This window comes from Pristiophorus japonicus, chromosome 17 (genome assembly GCF_044704955.1).
Source record: "Pristiophorus japonicus isolate sPriJap1 chromosome 17, sPriJap1.hap1, whole genome shotgun sequence".
Lineage (NCBI taxonomy): Eukaryota > Metazoa > Chordata > Chondrichthyes > Pristiophoridae > Pristiophorus > Pristiophorus japonicus.
The window spans coordinates 114467016-114491006 of NC_091993.1; the positions used below are offsets into that span (position 1 = coordinate 114467016).

The following is a 23991-nucleotide window of genomic DNA, read 5'->3' on the forward strand; positions in this document are numbered from 1 at the left end:
TTACTCCTAGTTGGTTATCCATTTCCTTTGAAGGGCACAAATCCAATTTTTAATTTTTTTTTTAAAAAAAGGTAATTAATCTCGATTTCTCAGAGGGACCCAAGCAGCTCTACTGTACATCAGTTATATTAGTTGCAACTCTTAATAGAATGCCTCACTAGGCCGTCATCAGTCACCTTGCCAGAAGACAGAACACAGTTTCAGTGTGCATGTGATGTTGCCACACTACCAGCACATTGACAACAATTAGATTTTGCTTCCCTTCAATGTTAATGGGAAGCTACAAGTCTGGCAGCCAACGGCAACCAAAGAAGAACTTACAACTTACAACTGACACCCGCTTCCCCCCCCCCCCCCCCCCATTAAAGCACGTACATCCCCCCCCTCCCCTCCCCCACTCCACTGTCAAACATTGCTGATCTTAAGATTGTTTTGGAAGGATTTTGAGCAGCTTTCCCATCGAGACCGTAGCATTGACCGCCTCATTAGACATGCATTACACCTTGCCAGGAGACAAAAAGACAGTTTTAGTGCGCAAGAGATGTCAAGCACATTACCAGCACATTGAAATTTAGGAGACTTTGCCTCTTGCGTACTTCAATAAAATGGAAGTCAATTAGCAATTGGCTGCAAAAAAGTTAAATGTGAAATTGGTCAAAAATCACATCTTATCCAACTAGCAAATCAATACTTTAGATAAACCAAAGTCTTTCCTCCCTGTCACCCCTTAACACTACCCTGACCGTGGAGTCAAATTGTGTGCGTCATACTGGAAACTAAACTCCAGGAAATATACGATAGTGACGTGAGATGCAAAAAGAAGCAACTGTCATTGAAATCTGTGGCCTTTCCAATTTAAACAAATGGAAACTGAGTCTTATAAACTGCAAAGTGCTGGTGACAGGAAAAGTAAGCGCCTTTATAAATTACTCTCGGTTCTGTTAACCATTATCATTCTGTACATTCTTCTGACTTGACAGGTTGGTCGGTTTTAAAACCTCAGATGGCATTTCATGTTTAAATGGCACAATGCCAGAACACCCTACACACAAGATGCTTTAAGGTCTGAGGATTTTCCATCAATTTGCCAACTAAAATACAATTTTTTTGCTTCCTGCAAGACAAGACGAAATAGTGTGAAAGCTGCAAGTTCAAAGGTTGGAGCTCAGGGTGAGGTCAGACTGACGTCTCCAGACTGTGTAGGGGGCTCCCTGGAGCAGAGGAGGCAAGCTTGTTAGCGTCTGTGAGGGGGAGGCTAATTCCACTGTCAACTGCATTGTTATTCTTATTGGGTGAATGTGGTGGGCTTGGGGCACCACAGTTGGCGAGTCCATTGATTTCTACATCAGTCTCATCAATCAGTGGGATCCGAGGCTCATCATCGTCCATTCCGAATTCTGGGTGGGTCATGAAGTTGTGGATGGAGCTTCGAGATTCCGGTTTTTCTATCCCCTCGTACAAGGAACTACGGAACGCATTCACCACTTTGATCTGCAGGGCAAAGGAGCCAAAGAAGAAAGTTAGAACAACATTTGGTCTTGGAGGGGAACAGTGGGATTGTTTTTGGCAGACAGTGTGCTGTGAGAATGGAGATCATACATGTTGCCAATATTAAGTGGTCAGGACTGAGTGCAGTGGAAGCTGTAAATAAACAACACTGGAAATGTAACTTGTGACAAATGGAGAAAAATTAAAATTAGTTGCTCAACGAAAATTCTCGAACAAAGATACGGCTTTTCCATGCTTGGTATGGAGACTGTACTTAAAATAGGCAATGCCTGGTTTAGATGACAACAATTTTTTTTTAAAAAGCGACATTCCATTCTTTAAGCTAACTAGTTTAAAAATTTTCCTTTAACAAAATTTGGAGCAAAATTCCTGACATCTGAATGAGTCACTAAAACTAAAAAAAAAAAGTGTGGAGGCATCTCATTATAAAACCCAATTTAACAGCAAGATTTCAGACATTAAGGAGCTTTTAAAAAGCACAAACAGAATTGAAAACAAGAGTCAAAAGTAGAGACTCAGATGCACAACCATATAGCAAAACAAAATAAGGCGAAACAGGTTGTAGAAATGAAACGGGTGATAGGATCAATTTGAAAAGACTCAGCTAACGCAAATGTGAATGTCTCCTTGAAATGTCATTGCTTTCTCTCCCTCCAAATGCCTTACACAACTTCACAGTTCAGAGGATGGCCAAGTGACCAGAATTATAGCCTCTGCCAACAGTGTTGATGAGCTAGATGACATTACGCTCTCCTCCCTTCATGCGAGGAAAAGCAAGTGGCTTAAACTAGGCATCAACCTGGATGGAAATGGGGAAAGACTGGAATCTTGGAAAAGCCACCCACATCTTACCAGCCCATGGTCAAACACACTGAAGCAGCAAAGCCCAGCTGCACCATCGATATTACCCATGGGGTTAATCAGCTCGGTTACACATTCCTGTGGTTTAAGTGCATTCACAGGCTAACAAAGGGGGTTAAAATGCTAGTCACAGCATTTGTCATAAACACACACGAGCAGTTTGTATAGAATGGTAGAAGGTAACCCAAGAAATGTAGGACATTAAATGGGTAGCATTAGGACATAAAACAGAATAAATGACAGAAATTAACAGAAGACTAGTGTATTGGATTCTATAATAAGCAGACAGAGATACAAATGAGTATAAATGGGTTGCACTGTAGACACTAAGTTTTACTTTTCCATCTGGAGGGGTCCATCAACAGCTGCAATTGCCATTCTAAAGATGTGAGCACTGGATTACTGTGAAGATACCACTTACTGCACTGAAATAAAATGGACCAAAAATCACTTAAGTTGGACATTGCCTTTTAAAGCAAAGTGTAAAAATGTATCACAACAGTGAAGACAGGGGAAAAAAAATTACCACAATCCAACTAAATTGTACAACAGCAAATACAACACAATGGAACCATGATGCATAACAACCAATTGTCAAAACCTCCCATGCTGGTAGTCTAAATAACTTTGCATGGTGGGTAATTTTATTGATAAAATCAGCAGGACAAGCTGAACATCACAATATACAAGCTCGCAATCAGCAACACACAGACATGCAGTGCAGCAGAGAAGATAATGTGTGTAAACATTCGAGTATAGGCCCAATATTCCATTCTGTAGCACATTTAGGGCTCTCTCAAAGGCCACAGCTGCAAAACTTGTTGAATCAAAGCAAACCTTAGACTGGCTTCACCTGGAGACGCCATGTCCTACAACAAACTGCGACTTGGTCATCCTGTACCTCTGGCATACCTTTTTGATACCTCCTTCTTTCATGCCTGGTGCCAAGCGAAGAACAGAAAGCCTAGACCAGTCTAACAAATTCTGCAAACTAAGTACTATTAGAATGATTGGAGAAAAACAAATTCAGACACACATTCCGAGAAGAGCAGATCAATAAGAGATCAGCAAAAAATACATTGGATAAAGACTGACCAGTAAGAGCACTAGATAGAATAATGGTTAGTGACCAATAGGAAAGCAGTGGAATAAATGGCCTCTGCCCAATCAGTCCATTTATTGTATTATTCTTGGGGAGATGTGTGCTTATTGGTAAGATAGTTTCTGCATCTTTGCTTCTTGTACTGCATTAGATTGAAGAGTGAACTCACCTGGGATTTAATTTTGGTTTAATATTACAACATTTTCACTGTGCAAAGCTGAAACAGTTGGCAACCATTTTTGAAGTTAGTGCATCGGTGTGGAATTCTTTAGGCCAGACTCACTTCCTTTCCCTACCTCGCCTAAAAGGCACCAAAAGTAAGTTACAGACTTTAGCCCTTATCCTCCTGTTTGTGGGGAAAAATAAATACAGTAACATAGCCATGTGTTGATTTCTTTCAATAATCATTTGCGACAGATAAACTGAATGAAGTTACAGTGTGAAATGAAATGGAACTGAAGTCTAATGTTGCTACTGTACTTTAAGGCTGGCTTCTGGTTCAAACAGATTTGATCAGAGGCACAATAGAGAAGTTAAGCGGAGCCTGCAGACATTCAGGAAAATGGTTTGGAATCAGTAAGTAAAATTAGTCGACAAGAAGGCATTTAGACAAAAAAAAAACTCAATTGTCTGAAGGAAGATGTCGTTGCCCTACATTTAAAAAAAACACCAATTTGATTTTAAAATCTAAACAGTAATGACCAAGTATCTGGGAGTTCCTAGACACTTGTGATCTTGCTATTCTTAAGATTTTCATTACATATCCTTAGTAGTTATGTTAGCAATCGGCCTCTCATGGTCTTCACGTTTACTCTCATCCATGCCAACTCTTCAATTTTATTCCCAGTCTACGCTTCCTTCTTCTTGAAAATGTTGTCATGTTCACTTGTGCTGAAAAAAGGTCATCCAGCTACTTCTCCAATGACTGCTCCATTGTCTTTACATCAATATTTAAGCCTAATCTATGATCAGCGTAGTTTTCAACAACAGTTCCACTAGTGATCTTGTTGCTTACGTGTTTAAAAATGATAAAGGGATTTGATAAGGTAGGTAGAGCGAGACAAACTATTTCCTCTAGTGGGGGAATCCCGAACAAGGGGGCTTAACCTTTAAATTCGAATGAGGCCAATGAGAAATGAAGTCAGGAAGCACTTTTTCCACACAATGGGGGGTGGAAATCTAACTCCCTCAAAAAGATGTGGATACTGGGTCAATTGAAATGTAATACTGAGATCGACAGATTATTTTGAGGAAAGGTTATCACGGAATATGGCGCAAAGGTGGGTAAAGAGAATTGAGGTGCAAATCAGGCATGATCAAATAGAGTGACAGAACAGGCTGAAGGGCTCAACAGCATACACATGTTACATACCCTTGGAACTTTGATTGATGCGTTGCATTTCTAAACAAGTTATCTTATGATCTTTCAATAAAGTTATGCTCATGGCCATTCAGGGTCCTCTCAAATCACTTGTTCTGCAATTGAAGGGCCACATGACTTTCAAAGCAGTGGTCCCAGGGTTTAATCAACCCTGCCACTAGAAATGGTCTCCTTAGTTACCCACATGGACTCCTGTGCTGATTCCATTCAAATTCCTGCAAACTGCATGTTCCTTGCACGCAAGCATTATCTAACAGTGCAATGGCTGAATCACTATATCGTCATCCCAATTCCCTTAGATGGGGCAGTGAAAACTCAGCTTCTTCAAAGTTCGTTTCTTCAGGTCTCTTCAAGTCTAACCAACAGCTATCATATCTTAACCTTGATCGGGCCATCCTGTGTCTGAAACTTGCTGCTTGAAAGGGTGATAGAGGCAGAACTCCTCAGAGCATTTAAAAAGTATGAATTGCCGTAACCTACAAGGCTACGGACCAAGAGCTGGGAAGTGGGATTAGGCTGGATAGCTCTGTTGGCCGGCATGGACATGGGCCGAACGGCCTCCTTCTGTGCTGTAAATTCCCATGATTCTTTGTATTAATCCATTGCCATTTGTTGCCTTGCCACCTTTGACCTTGAAAAGAAATCTTCCATCCGTTCCATTAATAAAGCTGCTTTTAAGTAACCTTGTTTTCTTCTCTTAATAACACTTCTCTTAATTCTCTCCAAAGCCCAATTATGTATGAGACTTGACTACTGCTCCCATATCGGAGAATGCTTGAACACCCCACTTAGGATAAAAAAGATACAAAAGAAATCTTGCCAGTCAGGTCATATTTTCAAATCTTCAGTCTTTGGCCCCACATCAGTTGCAATCGCATTTTTCTCCATTCCGTCAGTTTAGGCTGTCACCTTCTTCCCCTCCCACAACAAAGACCTCCTGAACATTTTGTGTTCCAAAAAAATGAAGATGCCACGAAGAGCTAAATTAACTTTTGTTTGAATTAATTTATATCCTTTGAAGACCGAGCTTCTTTGGAGTTTGCAAAATAATGAGATGCGGTTGCAATGTCATGCATGAACTATTTCCCTTCTACCAATTTTCTTCCTCTCCTCCTTTCCTAAAGACTTTGACTCCTTTAGGCCTACCCAATTAACCATTCCTCATGTACAAGCCCCATCAGATTATTACACCACAGCCTGGATCTAGTCCCTACTTGACATCCACGCAGACAATACTGAGGAGGATTACTGGATGGCGATCAGGAGCAGGAACACTTGCTGATCTGGGACCTTCGTAACCCCCAGTGTCATCGAACCAAACTGTAGTCACTCCCCCTCTGATGAGCCATTAGAGAAGATGCAGGTCAAACCTGGGACCTTCCTGGTCTCTGCACCTCAACTACTTGCTAGATAAGCTATTGCGAAAGATGCACCGGTGAGGTTCTCCAAAGCTTAAATGTAAATGTTATGAGATTTAATTCCACATTAGGTACAGACATCATTGAAACATGCAAGATGCTGACAGGGATCAACAGAGTAGAGGTTGTTTCTCTGGCTAAAGAGTCGAGAACTAGGGGGCACAATCGCAAGATAAGGGGTCGGCCATTTAAGACTGATACGAAGAGGAATTTCTTCACTCAGGGTTGTGAATCTTTGGAATTCTCTATCCCAAAGGGCTGTGGATGCTGAATTGTTGAGTATATTTAAGTCTGAGGTAGATAGATTTTTGGACTCTAGGGGAATCAAGGGATATGAAGCTTGGTCAGGAAAGTGGAGTTGAGGTCGATGATGAGCCATGATCTTACTGAATGGTGGAGCAGGCTCGAGGGGTTGTATGGCCGACTCCTAATTATGTTATGTTCTCATTATATATTTCATAGTACGTATCACAGTTTCTACCAGTCCAATTCATGCCAAGGCAGGTAACCGCTTTCCTCTCAGTTTGTTGAACTCTCCACTTCACACTGGAGTGGAGAAACCATCACCACATTTGTTAAATCATAAAGGAGCTGTTAAACCGAAATTTGCTGATGGTTGCACTTCTCTTTCAGGTAGGCTTTCAGTGTGTAATGACATCCTAATGTAATCAAATCTAATGCGATAGAATTTATATTTCATGTTCATCTCATTCTTGCCACTGTTTAAACACAAGTAATTTACACTCCCTTCAAATTTCTCTGCAATAGAAGCCCTGATGCACATCTAAACTCGCGAAGAAAATTCAAAATAATGCAGAATCTTGTGGCAGGTGCTGGAGCAAACCACCTCGCAGATTTTGTTGCAGAGGAAAAAACAAATCTCAAGACAGAAATTTACCCAAGGTCATGTCCAATTCTACCAATTTACTCAAGGCACTTTAGAAAAGGTTCTCCCAACTGGAGTCCACATGAGGTCGATTTAAGGCATCCCCATTGGCAGTGATAGATCACACAGTTCCTTCAGTAGATTTTAAAATGGCAAACGCTTCTACTATCTGGACAGGGGTGCTCATGGCAGTGATGCTATTATTAAGCCAGAAAATGAACCACACACAAACTGCCATTGTTCCACACTCGCCATTCCAATTAGAAGCAGCCACTTACAAGCTCAAACTTACCGGTGTGCGGAGCTCAGAAGCAAACATTTTTAACAGCTAAGTTTAAAAGTTTAAAAATAACACCTTTGACATGCCTTGTGGCTACCACCATCTTGCGAGAACAACAACAAAAAAAATGAAAAAAACCATTATGGCTTTGAATTCCACGCATTACTGCTCCCCAGGCAATGAAGCAAAGCTGCGGAAAGCACAATTGCAAGACAACATGTAAAAGATTGCAGTCTCCACAGAAACATATCCACAACACAATCACTCAACAATAAAAACAACATACTTTTCACAAGCACGATCTTCTGCTGAAAAAGAAAGACAAGTCTACCTGGAAAGCGTCTGGCTTCCAGTAATTAGCTGTCACAGAATACAAATGAATGTTCTTCCCGAAGGAGACGATAGCATTTGAGAGTCACTTTTCAGGAAGATTGAACAGTATTTCTCTCTCCCTCTGCCCCCTCCCCCCATCCATCCCCCCCACCCATTTTTAAAACAGCTGAATAGCAGCAGCACACTGAATAAATGGCCTTTGTTTCAACATATAGTAGCCTGGACACTAAACTGCAGCTGTTTCCCACAATGCATCCAACTGCAAATTTAACTTGAGAAAAGGTACTCCACTGCTCTAAAAATGCACAACCACCAATTAACCGTAATTGTATACCTGGCTCCAAGTACCATTCTTATACATGCAGACATTTGGTGCCTATACTGGAAGTCTAACTATGACACTATTATTCCATTTAGCTCTGCACATCATTCTGTAAACAATAGCATACCTACGTATAAAAATACTTAAATCATGATTGACGCCCACACCTACTGAATCTGATTTACAATTTACTGCTCTCAACAGATTTACATGCTTACAGTACAGACAGCTCTCACCTCTGCACTGAAGTGGTGCTGGGGTACCTTACTGCTCAGGATGCCTACAGCTGGAAATAGAGGCTCCCACTTCTACTAGTCAATTCACATCACATTGTGCATTCATACCAGAGACTTCCAACATTTTAAATTCCTCAAAAACTCTTGGGCTTACACTCGAACATTTACACCGTGAACTCAAGCTGGATTAATTAAACAATAAAACTCGGCTATCAGGAGGTGCAAAGAATATTTGACGTCTGCGCAATGGAATCTTAGTGTCATTGTGCACTTACACGCTTTCACCATTGGGCCACTACAGGGATGTCATAATACAATAAGGCAAGTCAACATATTGCACAATATTAGGTTTGACAAAAATGGGAATTGTAAAGCACAATTCTCGTAGAACAATAGCGGGCAGTGGAAAGATTTTTTTTCCCCTGGAACAAAGAAAAGTTTAATTAGCAACTTAACACAATTGCAGTACAATTTGGTGGCATAGCAGCATAGGTCCAATCCAACATCGATTTGATTTGTCCTTTATACAGTAAAATGGAATTAGTGCTATACAGAACCAGATAGCTGCAAGTTACAAGAAAACATATATAAAAAGATTTGGTTACCAGCTGTTAAAAGTTGTATTGTGACATCCCTGCATTTAACAAAGTGTCTTGTGCTGAAATCACTGCCCTTGCCCCAAATATAAACTCTCCATTTCACCGATAGCAAGAGGGATGCTAAGCAGAAGAACAAAACGGGCTCAAATTTATTTTCCTACAAGCAAGTACCAAGTCAATCCTTAAAGCATTGGCAAATGTCATTTGGTGCATTAACTGTAGGGAGCTGCTATCAAACAGGGTGGTCTTCAACAAAGTTCTGTCTGTGACTGAAATTTCAAATCTCTGGTGAAATTATAGATTACAGATAACTTAATTCTCATTTTAACACTATAATATGCAAAACACTGCATGCCTGATGCTGTGTAATAGACATTTCGGAATCACAGGTGAGTGCGGGTAAAAAAGGGAATCAAGGGATATGGGAATAGGACGGGAAAGTGGAGTTGAGGCAGATGATCAGCCATGATCGCATTGAATGGTGGAGCAGGCGCGAGTGACCGTAAGGCCGACTCCTGCTCCCATTTCTTATGTTCGAAGAACAGAAGACCAAAATTGAATTGATTTACAAGCAGTTGTGCATAGTGGAAGGACTTCATTACACTTGGTCCACAGCTTCAGAAATTACACACACCGATTACACTAATCTCAGCATAAGTGGCACAAGGATACCACTGCACCGTTGTTGCTTTTATAATAGCAAGTCATCATCACAAACTGCTGAATGGTGTTCAAGTCTTAAAACTATATCTGTATCAAGGGGAATTTGTAATATAAATGAGCTTGTAAAATGTCAATCTCTCCAGGTATTAACCTAGACAGACACTTGCTGTCAAACTGTTCAACTTCAAAGAAAAAGAGCTCAAAGGTCTTTCAAAACAATGTATAATATAAAACAGTCTGAAGAAAGAAAATTGTGTTAATGTATTTGCCTTGTTTTAGGTGAATGCACTGGTTAAAGCTACAGCACATTCGATCTAGCTAGAAAAAAAAAATCAGAAAAAACATTCAATATTGGTCCAACTAATGGATGTTTTTTTTTATAAATCGAATAGTCGTTGCACCCCTAGTTTATATACACTTTTTTTTTTTAAATGACAGCTTTTAAAAATCTGAAAAACTTCATTCCTGCGAGAAAAAGAAAAACGTTTAGATGCAGCAACCTTTGAAATAAAAAACAAAACCAAAAGGCGGCTGAAATGAGAACACATTCAGGAAACTAAAAGGGAAAAAAAAGGATAGTAATAAGTTAAGTGCATGGACGGAGATGATATTAATTTCATGCAGTTTTTAAGAAACCGGCACTCACGCCCCACAGTGGTAGTAGTAGCAGAAGTAGTAGGAGTAGTATGGCCAGTAGAAAGCACTACATGTGTTGGGGTAGAAAGATTTTTTACATCGTGGTGTTGGCTGACTATGGAGGGCTGCCGCCTCAGCGCTCCCTGCAAGGAAGGTCCACCCTGGAATGTGTTGACTACGCCCATCTGCAAAGAATCAGAGAATAAGACAGCTTTGCTCCACATTGAAAAGAGAGAGAGAGAGAGAGAGAGAGAGAGAGAGAGAGCAGGAGGGGGTAGTGGAGGCAAGAGAGCAAGCAGGCGAGGGCGGTACAAGAGAGAGAGTGTGAGGGAAGGAGCAAGAGAGGAGAGACAGGGGGAATAGCAGGGTGCGAAGGAGACACCGAGCGAGGGAGGAGAGACACACCGAGCTAGGGAGGGCATGGGGGGGGATGTGAGAGAGAGAGAGAGAGAAAAAAAAAAGAGGGGGAGGGTGGAAGAGTGAGAGACACACACGAAGAGAAGGAGAAGGTGGGGGGGGGGGGGAGGAAAGGGAGGGAGGAGAGGGGGAAGGAGAGAGAGAGAGAGAAGGAAAGAGAAAGAGGGAGGAAAGGAAAGAGAAAGAGGGAAGGGGAGAGGGACAGAGAGACTTAGAATAAGAGAGGTAAAGTAAAGGGAGTGAAAGGAGAGAGAGAGAGAGAGAGAGAAAGTGCGTGGAAAGACAAGGAAAATAAAGCAAAACACAACAAAAATAAATGAAATGAAGTAGAGTCCCAGTTATACTGGACAAGATCAAGCGCCCCACAACAAGAATAGAACAGTGAAAGGAAAAAAGGCACTATGGAAAATGCGTAACAGCCATTTGAAGAGAGGGGAAAGAGACAGAAGAGTAGAATTCCTGAAGTAGAGGTTATTTTTGGCCAGGTTAACAAGAATTGGAATACAGATTGATTCTAGACACATGGTATAACTTTAGGTGTACATTACCTAGAGGAGGGTCAGTTTATATAAATATTGTTTTATTTAAATCAAAAAACAGTTCACTGAAAGACACTGGTAAAGATAGTGGGCACTGGCAGGTTTTTGGGGCAAAGTGGTCTAATTCATTTGGAACAGCTTCCAGTCAGCGATCCATTGCTGTGGTGGGCTATGAGTTTGTCAGAATACCTGAGTCTGGATTCTATTCAGACCTCTGAACCAGAGGATCTGTCCCCGGCGAAGCTCCATCTCCGCATGGTCAATCTCGTCATCATCCTCCATCAACTCTCCTTCAGGGATGTCGTCCTTTGTAGTGCCGTGGCCTGCTTCCTTCAGGAACTTCAGACGACTTGTTGGAATTGAGGAAATTACCTGAAGAGAATATTTTGCCTTGCATTAATCTGCATATTGTATAAAATTCCAATTCTGAATATTATGGGGCAGAATGAAGGAAAGTGCAAAGGTTCTACATCACATCAGTTGAGCGGCACTGAATATACTGAAGCCACCTTGTTAGTTTGTGAAGAGCCTTGGGGCTTTTACTACTTTAAAAAGGTGCTTATATCAACACGAGTTGTTGGTGACATTATTAAGATGGTGAAACATTCTCAGGTTATCTTGCAATTCAAGTTCATCAGGCAGGGCACCGTTCCTCTTGGCCAAAAACATGAATTAGACTAAACCAAATCAAAACTGGACGAATACACATTGGCAAAGTCTGTTGGACTTGGCCGAGATTGTGCAGGGCACCATTTGAAGCTGTGTGCCAGTGGGGGATAAGTCCAGCAGCTTACCTGTCCCCAGAGAAGCTCTCCAACCCCAATGAAAACACACCACAGCCACTGGTCAAGCGTTAGCCCCGAGCAGCTGAATGGCTTCCCTCCAAACTCCACAATGACAATCTGCAGGAGAGAAAAACCAAGCATTATGCCCTCTATCAGACCAGAGCCTCACGTATTAAAACACAAGCATTCATTTTCAGAGTGTACTAGCTTTCAGAATATAGGAACCCAAAAACTGGTGTACAAGTCTCATATTCATGCAGTTCTCGAAACAGAAATTTCTACACCCATGCGATTTATTAGGGGGTTGCAAAAATAGCAACTTAAAATATGGGTCACGAATGTGCTACTTATAATCTGGGTTTTACTACATCCTGCAATTGGAGGCCATTTGTTGTAAAGCCTGAAGACCAAATGCTGCCCAACATTTTATTTAGATCTCCCTTCACTACCGTGTAAACAACTTTTTTCACCTTCAATTCGACAGTTTTTATATTGATATTTCAGTCCAGTAACAAGTTTCTCAACCTCGGTCCAAAGCCACAATAAATGGTTTAATTAAATAAGTGCGCGAATAAAGATTGGACAGCTGAACTGCAAGTCTTTGACATTTCTATTAGTGAATGTCAGAGCACATGAACAAAAATCAGTGCTTTGCTTCTTTTGTCAGCCACAAAATCTCCATCTCACTACTTTAATTACAGGTACAAATGGTGCAGAAACTCCTCAATGGCCCTGCCTTCAGCTCCCTTCCAGTGCAGTTATACTGCCGTTTTTATTTTGATGCGAAATGGCGTTGGATGTACATTAGCATAACAGCAGTATTTCTTGGGAGATTACTGAGCACATTAAAGTCCTGAGGTATTGAAACGCCTTGGGTTTGAGTTTGCACTGACTGCAGTATAATGCTAGGCTGCGAAAGCCTTCCACAGCTCACTTTATTAAGTGACATTCGCAGCAAAAAAAGTGTGCGCGCGCAAATTTCTTACAACTAAAATTTAATCAGGCTGCCAGTGGGGGATCTTACCAGTTGGGAGTACATACTGGAAATCAGAATGTGACTTCCACTGCCCCCCCCGCCATTAAAATAAGTGAATGGGAAAATCGAGGGGCTGGGTGCCCAAATTTCCAAAGTGCACTCGCTGCAGGCGAGGTTCCCACTGTAACTTTGTCAAACGTTACCCCTCAAGTTCAAGATGGAGTAATTTTCTTTCAAAAAGTCCACTCTCTTTACTGACAAATATTCATCAGTTTAAAGAATGCTTATAATTTCAATAATTATTCAAAATGACAAACTTCTTCAATTTTTCAGTAGTTGTTTACAGGAACTTAGATTTGAGAGAAAAAATATCCCATGACTGGCAAATTGCTTGCGGTAAACATTTCATTGAGGCCAGAGTCTAATATTCTACATATTAAAATTTCCCACACCCAAAATACAAGCGAGTCAATAATCTTAACTTATTCTAAAATGACCATAAGTTCACTGGACAGAAGAGCATTGTATTTTGCACTGACATTTGCCTGTTGCCACAAGCACAAAATGTGCTTCCTAATGCAAACCATATGCACTGTTGAAGTGAGGTAACTATTATTCTCTGCCACACTGCATGGGCATCATAAGAGCTTGCATTTTCTATTGAAATGTAATACTTGCATCACTACAGGGAGGTCACTTGCAGTTTAAGAAAACACACCAGGCATTAAGCAAACTAACCTGACAAGTCCCTCGCAGGTTTAGTCTTTAGTTTGCCTCTTAAATTACTTTGCAAGACACCTTATGCCAATACTGCGTAGAGTGATACCATCGGCTTGTCCCCCTCAGAATAATTTGCTCAAAATGGCTGTTGGCTGAGAGGACAGTGTGGGGAACAAGGCTTCCCACTATCTGGGTATGTCAAGGACAGTTGAGACCAGCACACGATGAGTTAAAAGTTAACACAACTTTGAGTACAGGTTGAAAATTATGTAAGGGGATTTTAAGGCAAATGTGTATCTCCACAGATAAGGCTGACCTGTGTACCTGTCAGGTCTGGAATCATGTCACCTGTGTTTATGGTAATGAATGCTGGGAAGAGTGTATGAGGACCATACAATAATTAGAACAGTTAAGTACCTGTTTGTTTAGTTTATATTGTTATTCTGTTGGCATCTGTATGTATCTTTGATGTATGATGATTTATTTGTGGTATGCATGCAATTTAGTGATCAAAGGCGAAATTTGGTACAAGGGATGTCAGTGAACCATGGTGTCGTATGTAAAGACCTGAGCTCTCATACTGGTTGTGGATAGTATGAGGTTTCAGTGAAGACTGATCCTGCATCGCTACAATCATGTGTGTGTGTAATCTAGCGTTTAGGAGACAAAAAGAAGACAGCACCTTACAGTCAGAGCAAAAGCAACTGGAAGATGCTGTATCAAACCTTAGTCCGAGCGTATAACTTCAGGTGAAACAGATAGAATGCTATACACATGATCTACATTCAGTGCACTTTGACAAGTAATTTGCAAAAGATAAAATTAAACATAGGGTGGAAGGAGATTGGTGTTACTCGCCTGATTATTCCACAACAGTCTGGCCTGTTCAAATTTCCACATGCTGCCCGCCAAATGGATTTGTAAAGCTTAAAGCTAAAGCTCCATTTAAAATAACACACACATATACACAACCATAAGAATAATGCTCTACCTGAATTAGAAAAGTGCCCACAACAATACTGCAAAAGATTGGGTTGCGGAATATTGCTTCGAAGACATTCCGCTCCCCATGAATTTTGCGAGCATTGATCTCATTGAACAGCTGCATCATGACGAAGGTGTTGAACACAATGGTGTAATGTTCTGTTGCAGGAGAGTGGAGTGGAGCATTCCTTCCGCTGTCGATGTCAAAAATCTTCTCACCTAGAAAGAATGTTTTGAAAATTAACATCTTGCAAATGCAATGTCCATTTTTCTATGATTTTGTGAACAGCCAGGGTTTTGTGTTCCAACTTCCTGCAGGTTTTGGTTTGTTTAGAAAAAAAAAGCCCACATTACAGAAGCAAACCGAAATATGAAGTAAATATTTTAGAATTGGGCAAAACAGTTTTGTCAACGATTAGAAAGAATTTATAAAAAGGAGCAATGTCATGTTGGCCAACCAAAGTCTGTACCCAATCAACACGGGAAATTCTAAACCAGTTCCACATCAATACAGACAAGATTACCTCAAAAAGAAAAGGGGATTAGTTCATGAAATAAAAAGCGATTTTTGTTCTTTTTCCAACAGTGACGTTCCTCCCCTTGCATTACTCAACTGTTCGTCAGGTTTGCTGGATTACAGTGCAACTTTAAGGTTCTAGCCTCAGTTTTAACATTGCAGTGCCAGTTTCGGGAGAATGGCATTAGAACTGATTTCCTGGCGTCCCGCTTCGCATTTCCCCACCCAGTGCTGTTCCCAGTTGAGCATCGGGCAGGAGCAAAGCTGGTGAATCCAGTAATGGCTCAGAAGTTTATATTTCTAATTGTAGCTGATGGAGAGAGATTGCCATCAGCAGCAATATTAAGAATGGTAAAGTTCCTTACAATCAAAACATCAATGGGAATCAGCCCCAGACTCAGCCATTACAGCTGCTTCATAAGTAGACTAAAGTGCAGCAATTACATTCACAAATTTGGCAATATATCGATCAATAGCACTTTCCATTGAAGTGTACATACTTTTGCCTTTAAGCGGATATGGATTGTTATCGCCTGCCAAGTTGAAGTTAGGTGGCACCAACTAGACTCAACCTTGATGATCAGTTAATGCTGTGCTCAGATTAAGCATTAAAAGATTCAATTCAAGTGAGGCCAATCAGTTCTGTTTGCATTCACTTCCTCTCATTCTGTCCCTCTAGTAGAATCTCCTGACAAGGACTGTCCTTGTCCTCTTCTCCCTTTTTAAAACATTAAGGGGGCGAAATTGGACCCTTTTTACAGCCCCGTTAACGCCTCCGGGGAGCTACTGCCTCCCGGGAAATTGCCCCAGAGGTTTGGGGGGCGATGTCCTGACAGTGCCGCTCCCCTTGATTAACACCTCAGGCCGGCATGCAACTGGTGAGGACTTCATCAGCGTGCACAGCCGACCCCCTCACTGCCCCATCTTCTTTGCGCCCCACAGACCGCGAGCGGATGTCAACACCACCAGAGCGACCTTTTAAAAGGGGGGGCCTTTAGCGCCCTGAGCCGCCATCTTTATTTGTCGGACGACTCTTGCTTTGGCCAGATAATGGCAGCCCTCGCATCAATCGGACCGTCATCGTACAGCCCGGCACTCCATTGTGGGCCTGGTCGATCATGTCCCTGGTAGCCCAGTGCTGGCCACCAGAGGGCCTGTGGAGTGCGCAGTGGCCGTCCCCTTTGACTGAAGGGGAGGGATGTTGTAGCGTTTAACCTCTTCTGGATTCAGCGATTCCCTCCCGCCCCGGAAGTACGGCCCAATTCTGCGTTGGGGGTGGGACTTTTGGGCTGCATGCAGGAAGTCCCATCCCCAGAAGGTTACCACCCCGAACTGGGGCATAGGGCAATTTCCAGCCCTAAGCTGTTAAATAAACTTGGTTTTGTGGTGTATTGAAACAGAAAATATATTTTGTGGAGATCACATGGTGGCACAGTGCACGAGATCATGCCAATCCAGTCACAGAGGATCATGAGAAGTACTGCACGCTGTAGCACCAGCATGTGGCTCCTGGGCTGTAGGAAGCACCAATCAAGGACACTTTCTCACTAAGGGATCGGGAGGGGGAGTTAATTTCAGGAGTGCTCAATTACTCAACCCTGGTGGAGGCCTCTGAGCAAGCACACGTTGATTCATGGCCTGCGAAAGGGGTTGCAATACAGAGAGCGTTAATCCTCATAAAATAGGAAAAATGAGTACATACTGAACACATTGGAGGGTACTGGCTAAGGAAACAATTGAGAATATTTGAAGTGACCACAGTCATACCTTGGGTTAATGGATTTTTATATAGATGTCCTTGTAGTTCCCTTATATAATTACAAGAATTTCCTCAAATTCTGTCCTCGAGTATCCCTGGTTATAACTGCTCAACTATTGGTAGCTGTGCCTTCAGCTGCCTGGGCCCCAAGCTCTGGAACTCCCTCCCTAAACCTCTCCACCTCCCTTTCTTCCTTTAAGGTTGCTCCTTAAAACCTACCTCTTTAACCAAGCTTTGGGTCATGTGTCGGAATTTCGTGTGACTTGGTGTCCAATTTATTAGTTTCGTCTTATAACACTCCGGTGAAGCGCCTTGGGACGTTTTACTACATTAAAGGCGCTATATAAATAAAAGTTGTTGCTGTTGATGCTGTTTGAGAGACCTGAGCAAATTGGCTACCATATTTACTACACTACAAAAATCTGGATGAGCCACAATTGGAAGACTGACACCGTAATCTTCAGCCCTCTCCACAAACTATGTACCTTTGCCATTGATTCTATCCCCCTCCACGACCACTATCTTGAGTTGAACCAGACTGTTCACATCCAGAGTCCTAGTTGATCCTGAGCTGAGCTTCTGACCCTGTAACCTCAGTCATAAAGACAACCTATTGTCCACATCGGTCAACATTGCCCACCTGTTGCCAAAACCACCTCATCCCAAAGCAACCCTGGCCAGCCTCCCACGCTCAACCCTTCATAAACCTCAGCTCATCAAAACTCTGCTGACCTTGGCCTACCCTGCACCATCACATCACCCCTGTACTTACTGACCTACATGGATTTCCAGTCTCCTAACCCCCTCAATTTAAAATTTGCATTCAGGTGTTTAAATCCCATCATAGCCTCAGTGCTCCCCATCTCCAACCTCCCCTAGTCCTAAAACCCTCCTAGTCATCTGTATTCATTCAACTCCGATATCTTGTACATTCTGCACTCCCTTTGCCCCATCATTGGCAGCTATGTCATCAGCTGTCCAGGCCCCAAGATCTGGAACTTCTCTTCTCCTTCAAGAACCCCCCCCCCGTTTAAAACCCACCACTTTGACCAAGCCTTTAGTCACCCCTCCTAATATCGTCTTCTTTGGCTTGGGATCTACTTTCATCTAATTGCACTTCTGTCAAGCGCTTTGTAACTGTTTCTACATTAAAGGCGCTATATAAATATAAGTTGTTGTTGAAATTTCCAACAGACTTGCGCCAATGTTATAAAATATTGTTGAATATCTTGAGTAACTGGATATGGTGGGAGGTCCCAGTGGATTGGAAAGAAGATAGCACGGTACCTATTTTTCAAGAATAAGATAAACCCTACTAATTACAGACCCATTTGTCTTACATCAGTAACTAACAAAATAATGGAAACAATTAAGTGATGTGGCATTTATAAAGTGCTCAGCATATTTGTAGGATGTCCTAAAGCACCTGATGTGTAGTCAAATAAATTTTATAGGCAAATGTGGGGGAGGGAGAGAGAGAGAGGGGGGGGAGGGAGAGAGAGAGAGAGAGAGAGAGGGGGGGAGGGAGAGAGAGAGGGGGGGGGGAGGGAGAGGGTGGGGGGGCGAGGGAGAGGAGAGGAAGAGAGAGAGGAGGGAGGCTGAACGGGCCTGACCAAGAAGAAGCCGGGCCGAAGACTTCGGCTGGGGCCCGCCCCCAGCAAAATGCCAAGCGGGCAGGCCCCACCCAAGACGTGAAGAGGTAGTGGACCGGGGTGGGGAAAAAGGAGAGAGAGAGAGAGAGAGAGAGAGAGAGAGAGAGAGAGAGAGAGAGAGAGAGAGAGAGAGAGAGAGAGAGAGAAAGAAAGAAAGAAAGAGAAAGAGCGGCAGGCAGCGGAGCGGGAGAGAGCACGAGTTGAACGGGGGGGAGCCGGAGCCAGAGCAGGAGCTGGAGGAGGGAGTTGCAGTCCGATCTTCGCCGCCCCAGTGAGCCCATTCGGCCAGGGCTAGGGGCAGCGTGCTTCTGGCCCCTCCCACAGTTTCGGGCACCTGGAGCTACTGCACATGCGCGCACACTGTAGCGCGCATGTGCTGAGGTCCCGGCACTGTTTTCAGCGCAGGGACCTGGCTCCACCCCCCCCCCCCACAGCTCGTGCTGCACCGCGCCGAGGGCCTGGATCGACCTGAGGGAGTGGAGAATACCGAGGTAAGTTTTCGGTGCGTTTTTGAGCGCGGAAATCAGGCGTGGCTCACGGGGCTGCGCCGAGGCGTGGCCCGAAACCTGACCCCCTAGGAACAATGGGTACTAGTTAAGGGAGTGATGTCAGGCTGGGGAGCAATACCAAGTGCAGTGGGTTGGGTATCATTGCTGGGGCCACTACTGGTGGATCTAGAGAGATGCAATATAAATTGGTCAAATTGGCAGACATTATTAATCTTGGAAAGAGGTGGGGTGTGGGTGGAAGGAGCAGGGGAATCCAATTCAGTAGCCAAAGAATTACAGAAGGGCCTAGATAATATTTGCAAGTGAGTAAAACTATTGCCTATGAAACTCAACAGTTGAGGACAATGTCTTACATATGGATAAAAAGCTGTGCGCTTATAATAATTCAATGAATGATGCTGAATTAGGTAGGTAAGAAGATCGAAAGATTTATAAGGGATGGTAAACTCCACATTGACCAGTTTCAATCATTACGGAGCAGTAATTAACAAAACAGACCGATATGGTCGACATGCTGAGACTGTATATTGCTCTGGCCAGTCTGCACTTTGTCCTTGTCGCTGAGGAACAAGGGATGCATCCAAGCCCTCGGATGGAGATGGGCCACAAGACTGATCCCTTGTGGAAAAACACGACCACCTCAAAAGGAGTCAAATGAAAGGCGTGCAAGACACCAAGTGGAATAGAAATGCTATTTCAAGATAAACCATGATTGCAGGGGACACAGGCACAAACTGGTGAAAGACCCCAAGCTCTGGAATTCCTTCCCTAAATCTCTCCACCTTTAAGACCCTATCTCTTTGACCAAGCTTTTGGTTGCCTGTCTTAGTGTCTCCTTCTTTGGCTCTCCATCAATTCTGGTCTGATTATACTCCTATGAAACACCTTGGAATGTTTTACTACATTAAAAAGGTGCTATATAAATGCAAGTTGTTAGTTAAGCACTGTGTTTAATAGTGGGAATGATGTCCCAGCTAGGGGAGTGGAGGCACAAACTTCAAGAGCCAGTTGGATGCTGTAATGGGATCTTGGTTTTCTATGGAAGGGTGAACTAGAAGGCTCAAATGATTTCCCCCATCTGTACCTACATAGGAATAAGGAGGCCATTCAGCCTCTCGAGCCTGTTCTGCCATTCAATTAGATCCTGGCTGATCCATACCTCAATTTTGTTCCATATCCCACGATACCTTTAACCCAACAAAAATCCATTAATTTCCGTTTTGAAAATTTTAATTGATCCACCATCCACAACCTTATGGGAGAGAATTCCAGATTTCCACCACGCTTTGTGTGACAAAGTGCTTCATGATGTCACTTCTAAATGGCGTAGCTCTAATTTTAAGATAATGCCCCCTTGTTCTGGATTCCCCTACCAGAGGAAATAGTTCCTGTGCACCTACCCTATCAAATTCTTTTATCATTTTAAAGAGCTAGATTAGATCATCCCTCAACCTTCCTAAATTCAAGGCAATACAAGCCAAGTTTATGCAGCCTGTCTCCATAATTTAAGCCCTTTAAGGGTAGGTGCACAGAAACTATTTCCTCTGGTAGGGGAATCCAGAACAAGGGGTTATTATCTTAAAATTAGAGCTCGGCCATTTAGAAGTGACATCATGAAGCACTAAACCCTTTAAGCCTTGGTATAAAATCCTGGTGATTCTGGACTGTACCTCTTCCAAGGCCTATATACCTTTCCTGTGCTCAGAACCCAAAACTGAACGCAGTACTCCAACATGGGGTATGGCCAAGGCTCCTACATACCTTAGTGAGGTTAATCTACTTTCCATTTTTATTACTTGATTAGAAAGGTTAAAGAATTTCTGACACTGGCCTTCAGTCTGCTGTTATACTCATCCAGATTGCTGATTTTGGTATTATAATTGCATGCTCAATATGCCTCAATGCAATTGCCATTCTAAATTTATTTTCAATGCTGGAAATACCTAGCTTATTTGATTTATAAGTTTAAGTAATGGCTGTGGTCTCTCCAGCAGTGATGAAATATGGCCTTTAAAATTAATTTTCGCAGGAGTTCACATATATTTACATTTTGCTGGAGACGTACCATTTGCACATTGCTTGTGGGAGGGTACATTGACAAATTAGGTTCGATCTGGCTGCGCAGGCACTGGGAGCAGCACGTATTTAGAAGTTGGAGAAAACTATACAATTAAACGGCTTCTACTGAAATACTGTAGCTGTAGAGTGCTTTATCACACTGTCAGAACAGCAGACAGCACGAACGAAGATTTTAAATTAAATTTTTAAAGCAGCAATTGATTTTTGCTTACAAATCGGTAAACAGCTTGGAATGGCAACACTGAATGAGAAGCTGTGTATATTAGGGTTTTTATCATTGTAGAGAGTTGCCTTGTGATCAAAAATAAATCACCTCCCCCCCAGGATAAATGCATGACATCATGTTAATTGCTTCACTCAAGTTCAGTAGTGGAAATGAAATACAAGAAACCAAAATGTGCTATTGGCTCCACAGACCTGCAAAGAGAAGTGTAAAGATAATAGTGAGCTGATAAACTCCGTGACCCAGGATGTTCTTCATCATTGTCCGAGAGATCAGTGGCTTATTCCTGCCGTAAGGCTTGCGAAGCAGGAGAGATTCTGTCGGTGGTTCAGTTGCCAGAGCCAAGGAAGCAAATGTGTCCATGATCAGGTTTACCCAGAGCATCTGAACAGCTTTCAGTGGAGAGTCCTGGTTTGGAATTTAGAAAGAGAGAATTAAATCCACCACCTTTTTGGCGGTTGGGAGTAAAATTTGTTTCACAAATGCAAAAGGAGTTACATTATGGGCCACATTTTATTCACTGAAGTCACTTTAATTCCCTATCCAGTTTTACTATTTATTGCCTGCCCTCTCTTGGCAGAGCTGGTCTCCAGTCGTCCTGGTTAACCCTTGCCACTAAATAAAGGCCTAGCTCTGTCAAGCACGTGTGGTGGCTGATGTGCAACGGTCACCACAGGTTAAAAAAATCCACACAGGCATCTTCCACCCCTTCAACTGGAATTCAGGACTGGAATATCAGGTCCTTCATTGAAACATCTGTGAACTCATGTGGAAGCAAGTCATCCTCGTTCAAGGGACCGCCTATGATGATGATGATTTCTTGACTGAAGACAAGCATTGCTTTAGAACTGGCTACAAGTCTGACTGTGGCTGCCTGCAGAGCTTATCTGGTCTATCCCTTAACCAAAATGGAGGCTTACATAGGGAACCTGCTCATAACTCCATGTCACAACAAAGTGCAACGTCAGTGGAATTTCGAACAGTAAAATCCACCCCTGTTCTCACATGACAAACTTATGTGGATATCCCAACAGGACTACAATCACCAGTAGAACCTTCGTCAATTACATAAGAACTAGGAGGAGTAGTAGGCCATACAGCCCCTCAAGCCTGCTCCGCCATTCAATAAGATCATCGCTGATCTTCGACCTCAACTCCACTTTCCTGCCCGATTCCCATAACCTTCGATTCGCCTAGAATCCAAAAATCAATCTCTCTCAGCCTTGAATATACTCAACGTTCAGCATCCACAGGCTTTTGGGATAGAGAATTCCAAAGATTCACATCTCTGAAGAAATTCCTCCTCCACAGTCTTAAATGGCTGACCCCTTATCCAAAAACTATTCCCCCTAGTTCTAGACTCTCCAGCCAGGGGAAACAACCTCTCAGCATCTACCCTGCCAAACCCCCTCGGAATCTTATATATTTCAATAAGAGCACACCTCATTCTTCTAAACTCCAGAGTATAGGCCCAATCTACTCAATCTCTTCTCAGGGATCAATCCACTGCCTCCAAGGAAAGTATGTCCTTCCTCAGATAAGGAGACCAAAATGGAGCATAATACTCCAGGTGTGGTCTCACCAAAGCCCTGTACAATTGTAATAAGACTTCCTTACTCTTGTACTCCAACCCCTTGCAAAAAAGGTCAACATGCCTTTTGCCTTCCTAATTGCTTGCTGTACCAGCATGCCAACTCAGTTTCCCAACACATGGCTCGTCTACAGTCCATATGAATATTTTTTATTTTAAACACTGCAGTTTCTGAATATGAAAAGTGTAAAGATTTACACCATAACATTGTGAATTCTGTCCGACATAAACGTCAGGACTTCCTTCCAAATAAGGTCTTGAGGGGGCTTATGTGCCATTATTGCATCAGTAATCACTGCTACTTTTATAAAAAGGATTTTTTCCTGATCCATGCAATCCTCCTCCAACAATACTTCAAACAATGTGATTGCTACATTGACATTACAGTTAAGTGGCAAATAAGCTGCAGTTAGGGACTATCTATGGAGAACCCAATGATGCTAAAATGGTAAGATCTGAATTATCAAACCCAAGCACAGAGTGGGATAAAAAAAACAGTAACCACGTAGAGAGTGTACATCAAACATCCCACTTAAATACAGGGGCAAATGCAGCAAAGCCAAATAGCCATACAAAAGAATTAAAAAAGGAAGGTGATGTACATCTCATTCAAAACTGCACAACTCCACAATGATATACCTGGGTGATACAAGCACCAGTAAATGCAACAGTGACTGCAACCACGTTTACTGTTAGCTGGAACTGCAGAAATTTGGAGATGCTGTCGTACACGTTGCGGCCCCACATCACGGCCTTAACGATACTGGTAAAGTTATCGTCCGTCAGGATGATGTCTGACGCCTCCTTTGCCACATCTGTTCCTGCAATGCCCTTTAAGATTAAAGCAAAAATGGGTCAGAGATCCAGTCTAAAAGACTTGCATTTTTATGGTGCCCTTCACGACCGCGGGACATTCCAAAGCGCTTTACAGCTAATGAGGTACGTTTAAAATGTAGTCACCGTTGTCGGAAGCTCGGCAGCCAATTTTGTGCACAGCAAGATCCCACAAACAGC

The 23991-nt window shown here is 42.6% G+C and overlaps 1 protein-coding gene across 3 annotated transcripts in view; it reads right to left on the reverse strand.

Annotated features, from left to right (window-relative positions):
• Positions 1–404: 404 nt before the first annotated feature.
• Positions 405–23991, reverse strand: part of LOC139227951 (plasma membrane calcium-transporting ATPase 1-like) — a 262677-nt gene continuing 239090 nt past the window's right edge. For 2 of the 3 annotated variants that reach the window (XM_070859112.1, XM_070859111.1), the window contains 6 exons: positions 23617–23808; positions 21581–21794; positions 14655–14866; positions 11977–12084; positions 11372–11554; positions 405–1491 (listed from right to left, as the gene is read on the reverse strand). In XM_070859112.1, the coding sequence (XP_070715213.1) occupies positions 1177–1491; positions 11372–11554; positions 11977–12084; positions 14655–14866; positions 21581–21794; positions 23617–23808 (1224 nt within the window). In that variant the 3' untranslated portion in view covers positions 405–1176. Of the gene's footprint in view, positions 1492–10324; positions 10412–11371; positions 11555–11976; positions 12085–14654; positions 14867–21580; positions 21795–23616; positions 23809–23991 lie in introns of all 3 variants that reach the window. The other variant, XM_070859113.1, reaches the window with a different exon arrangement.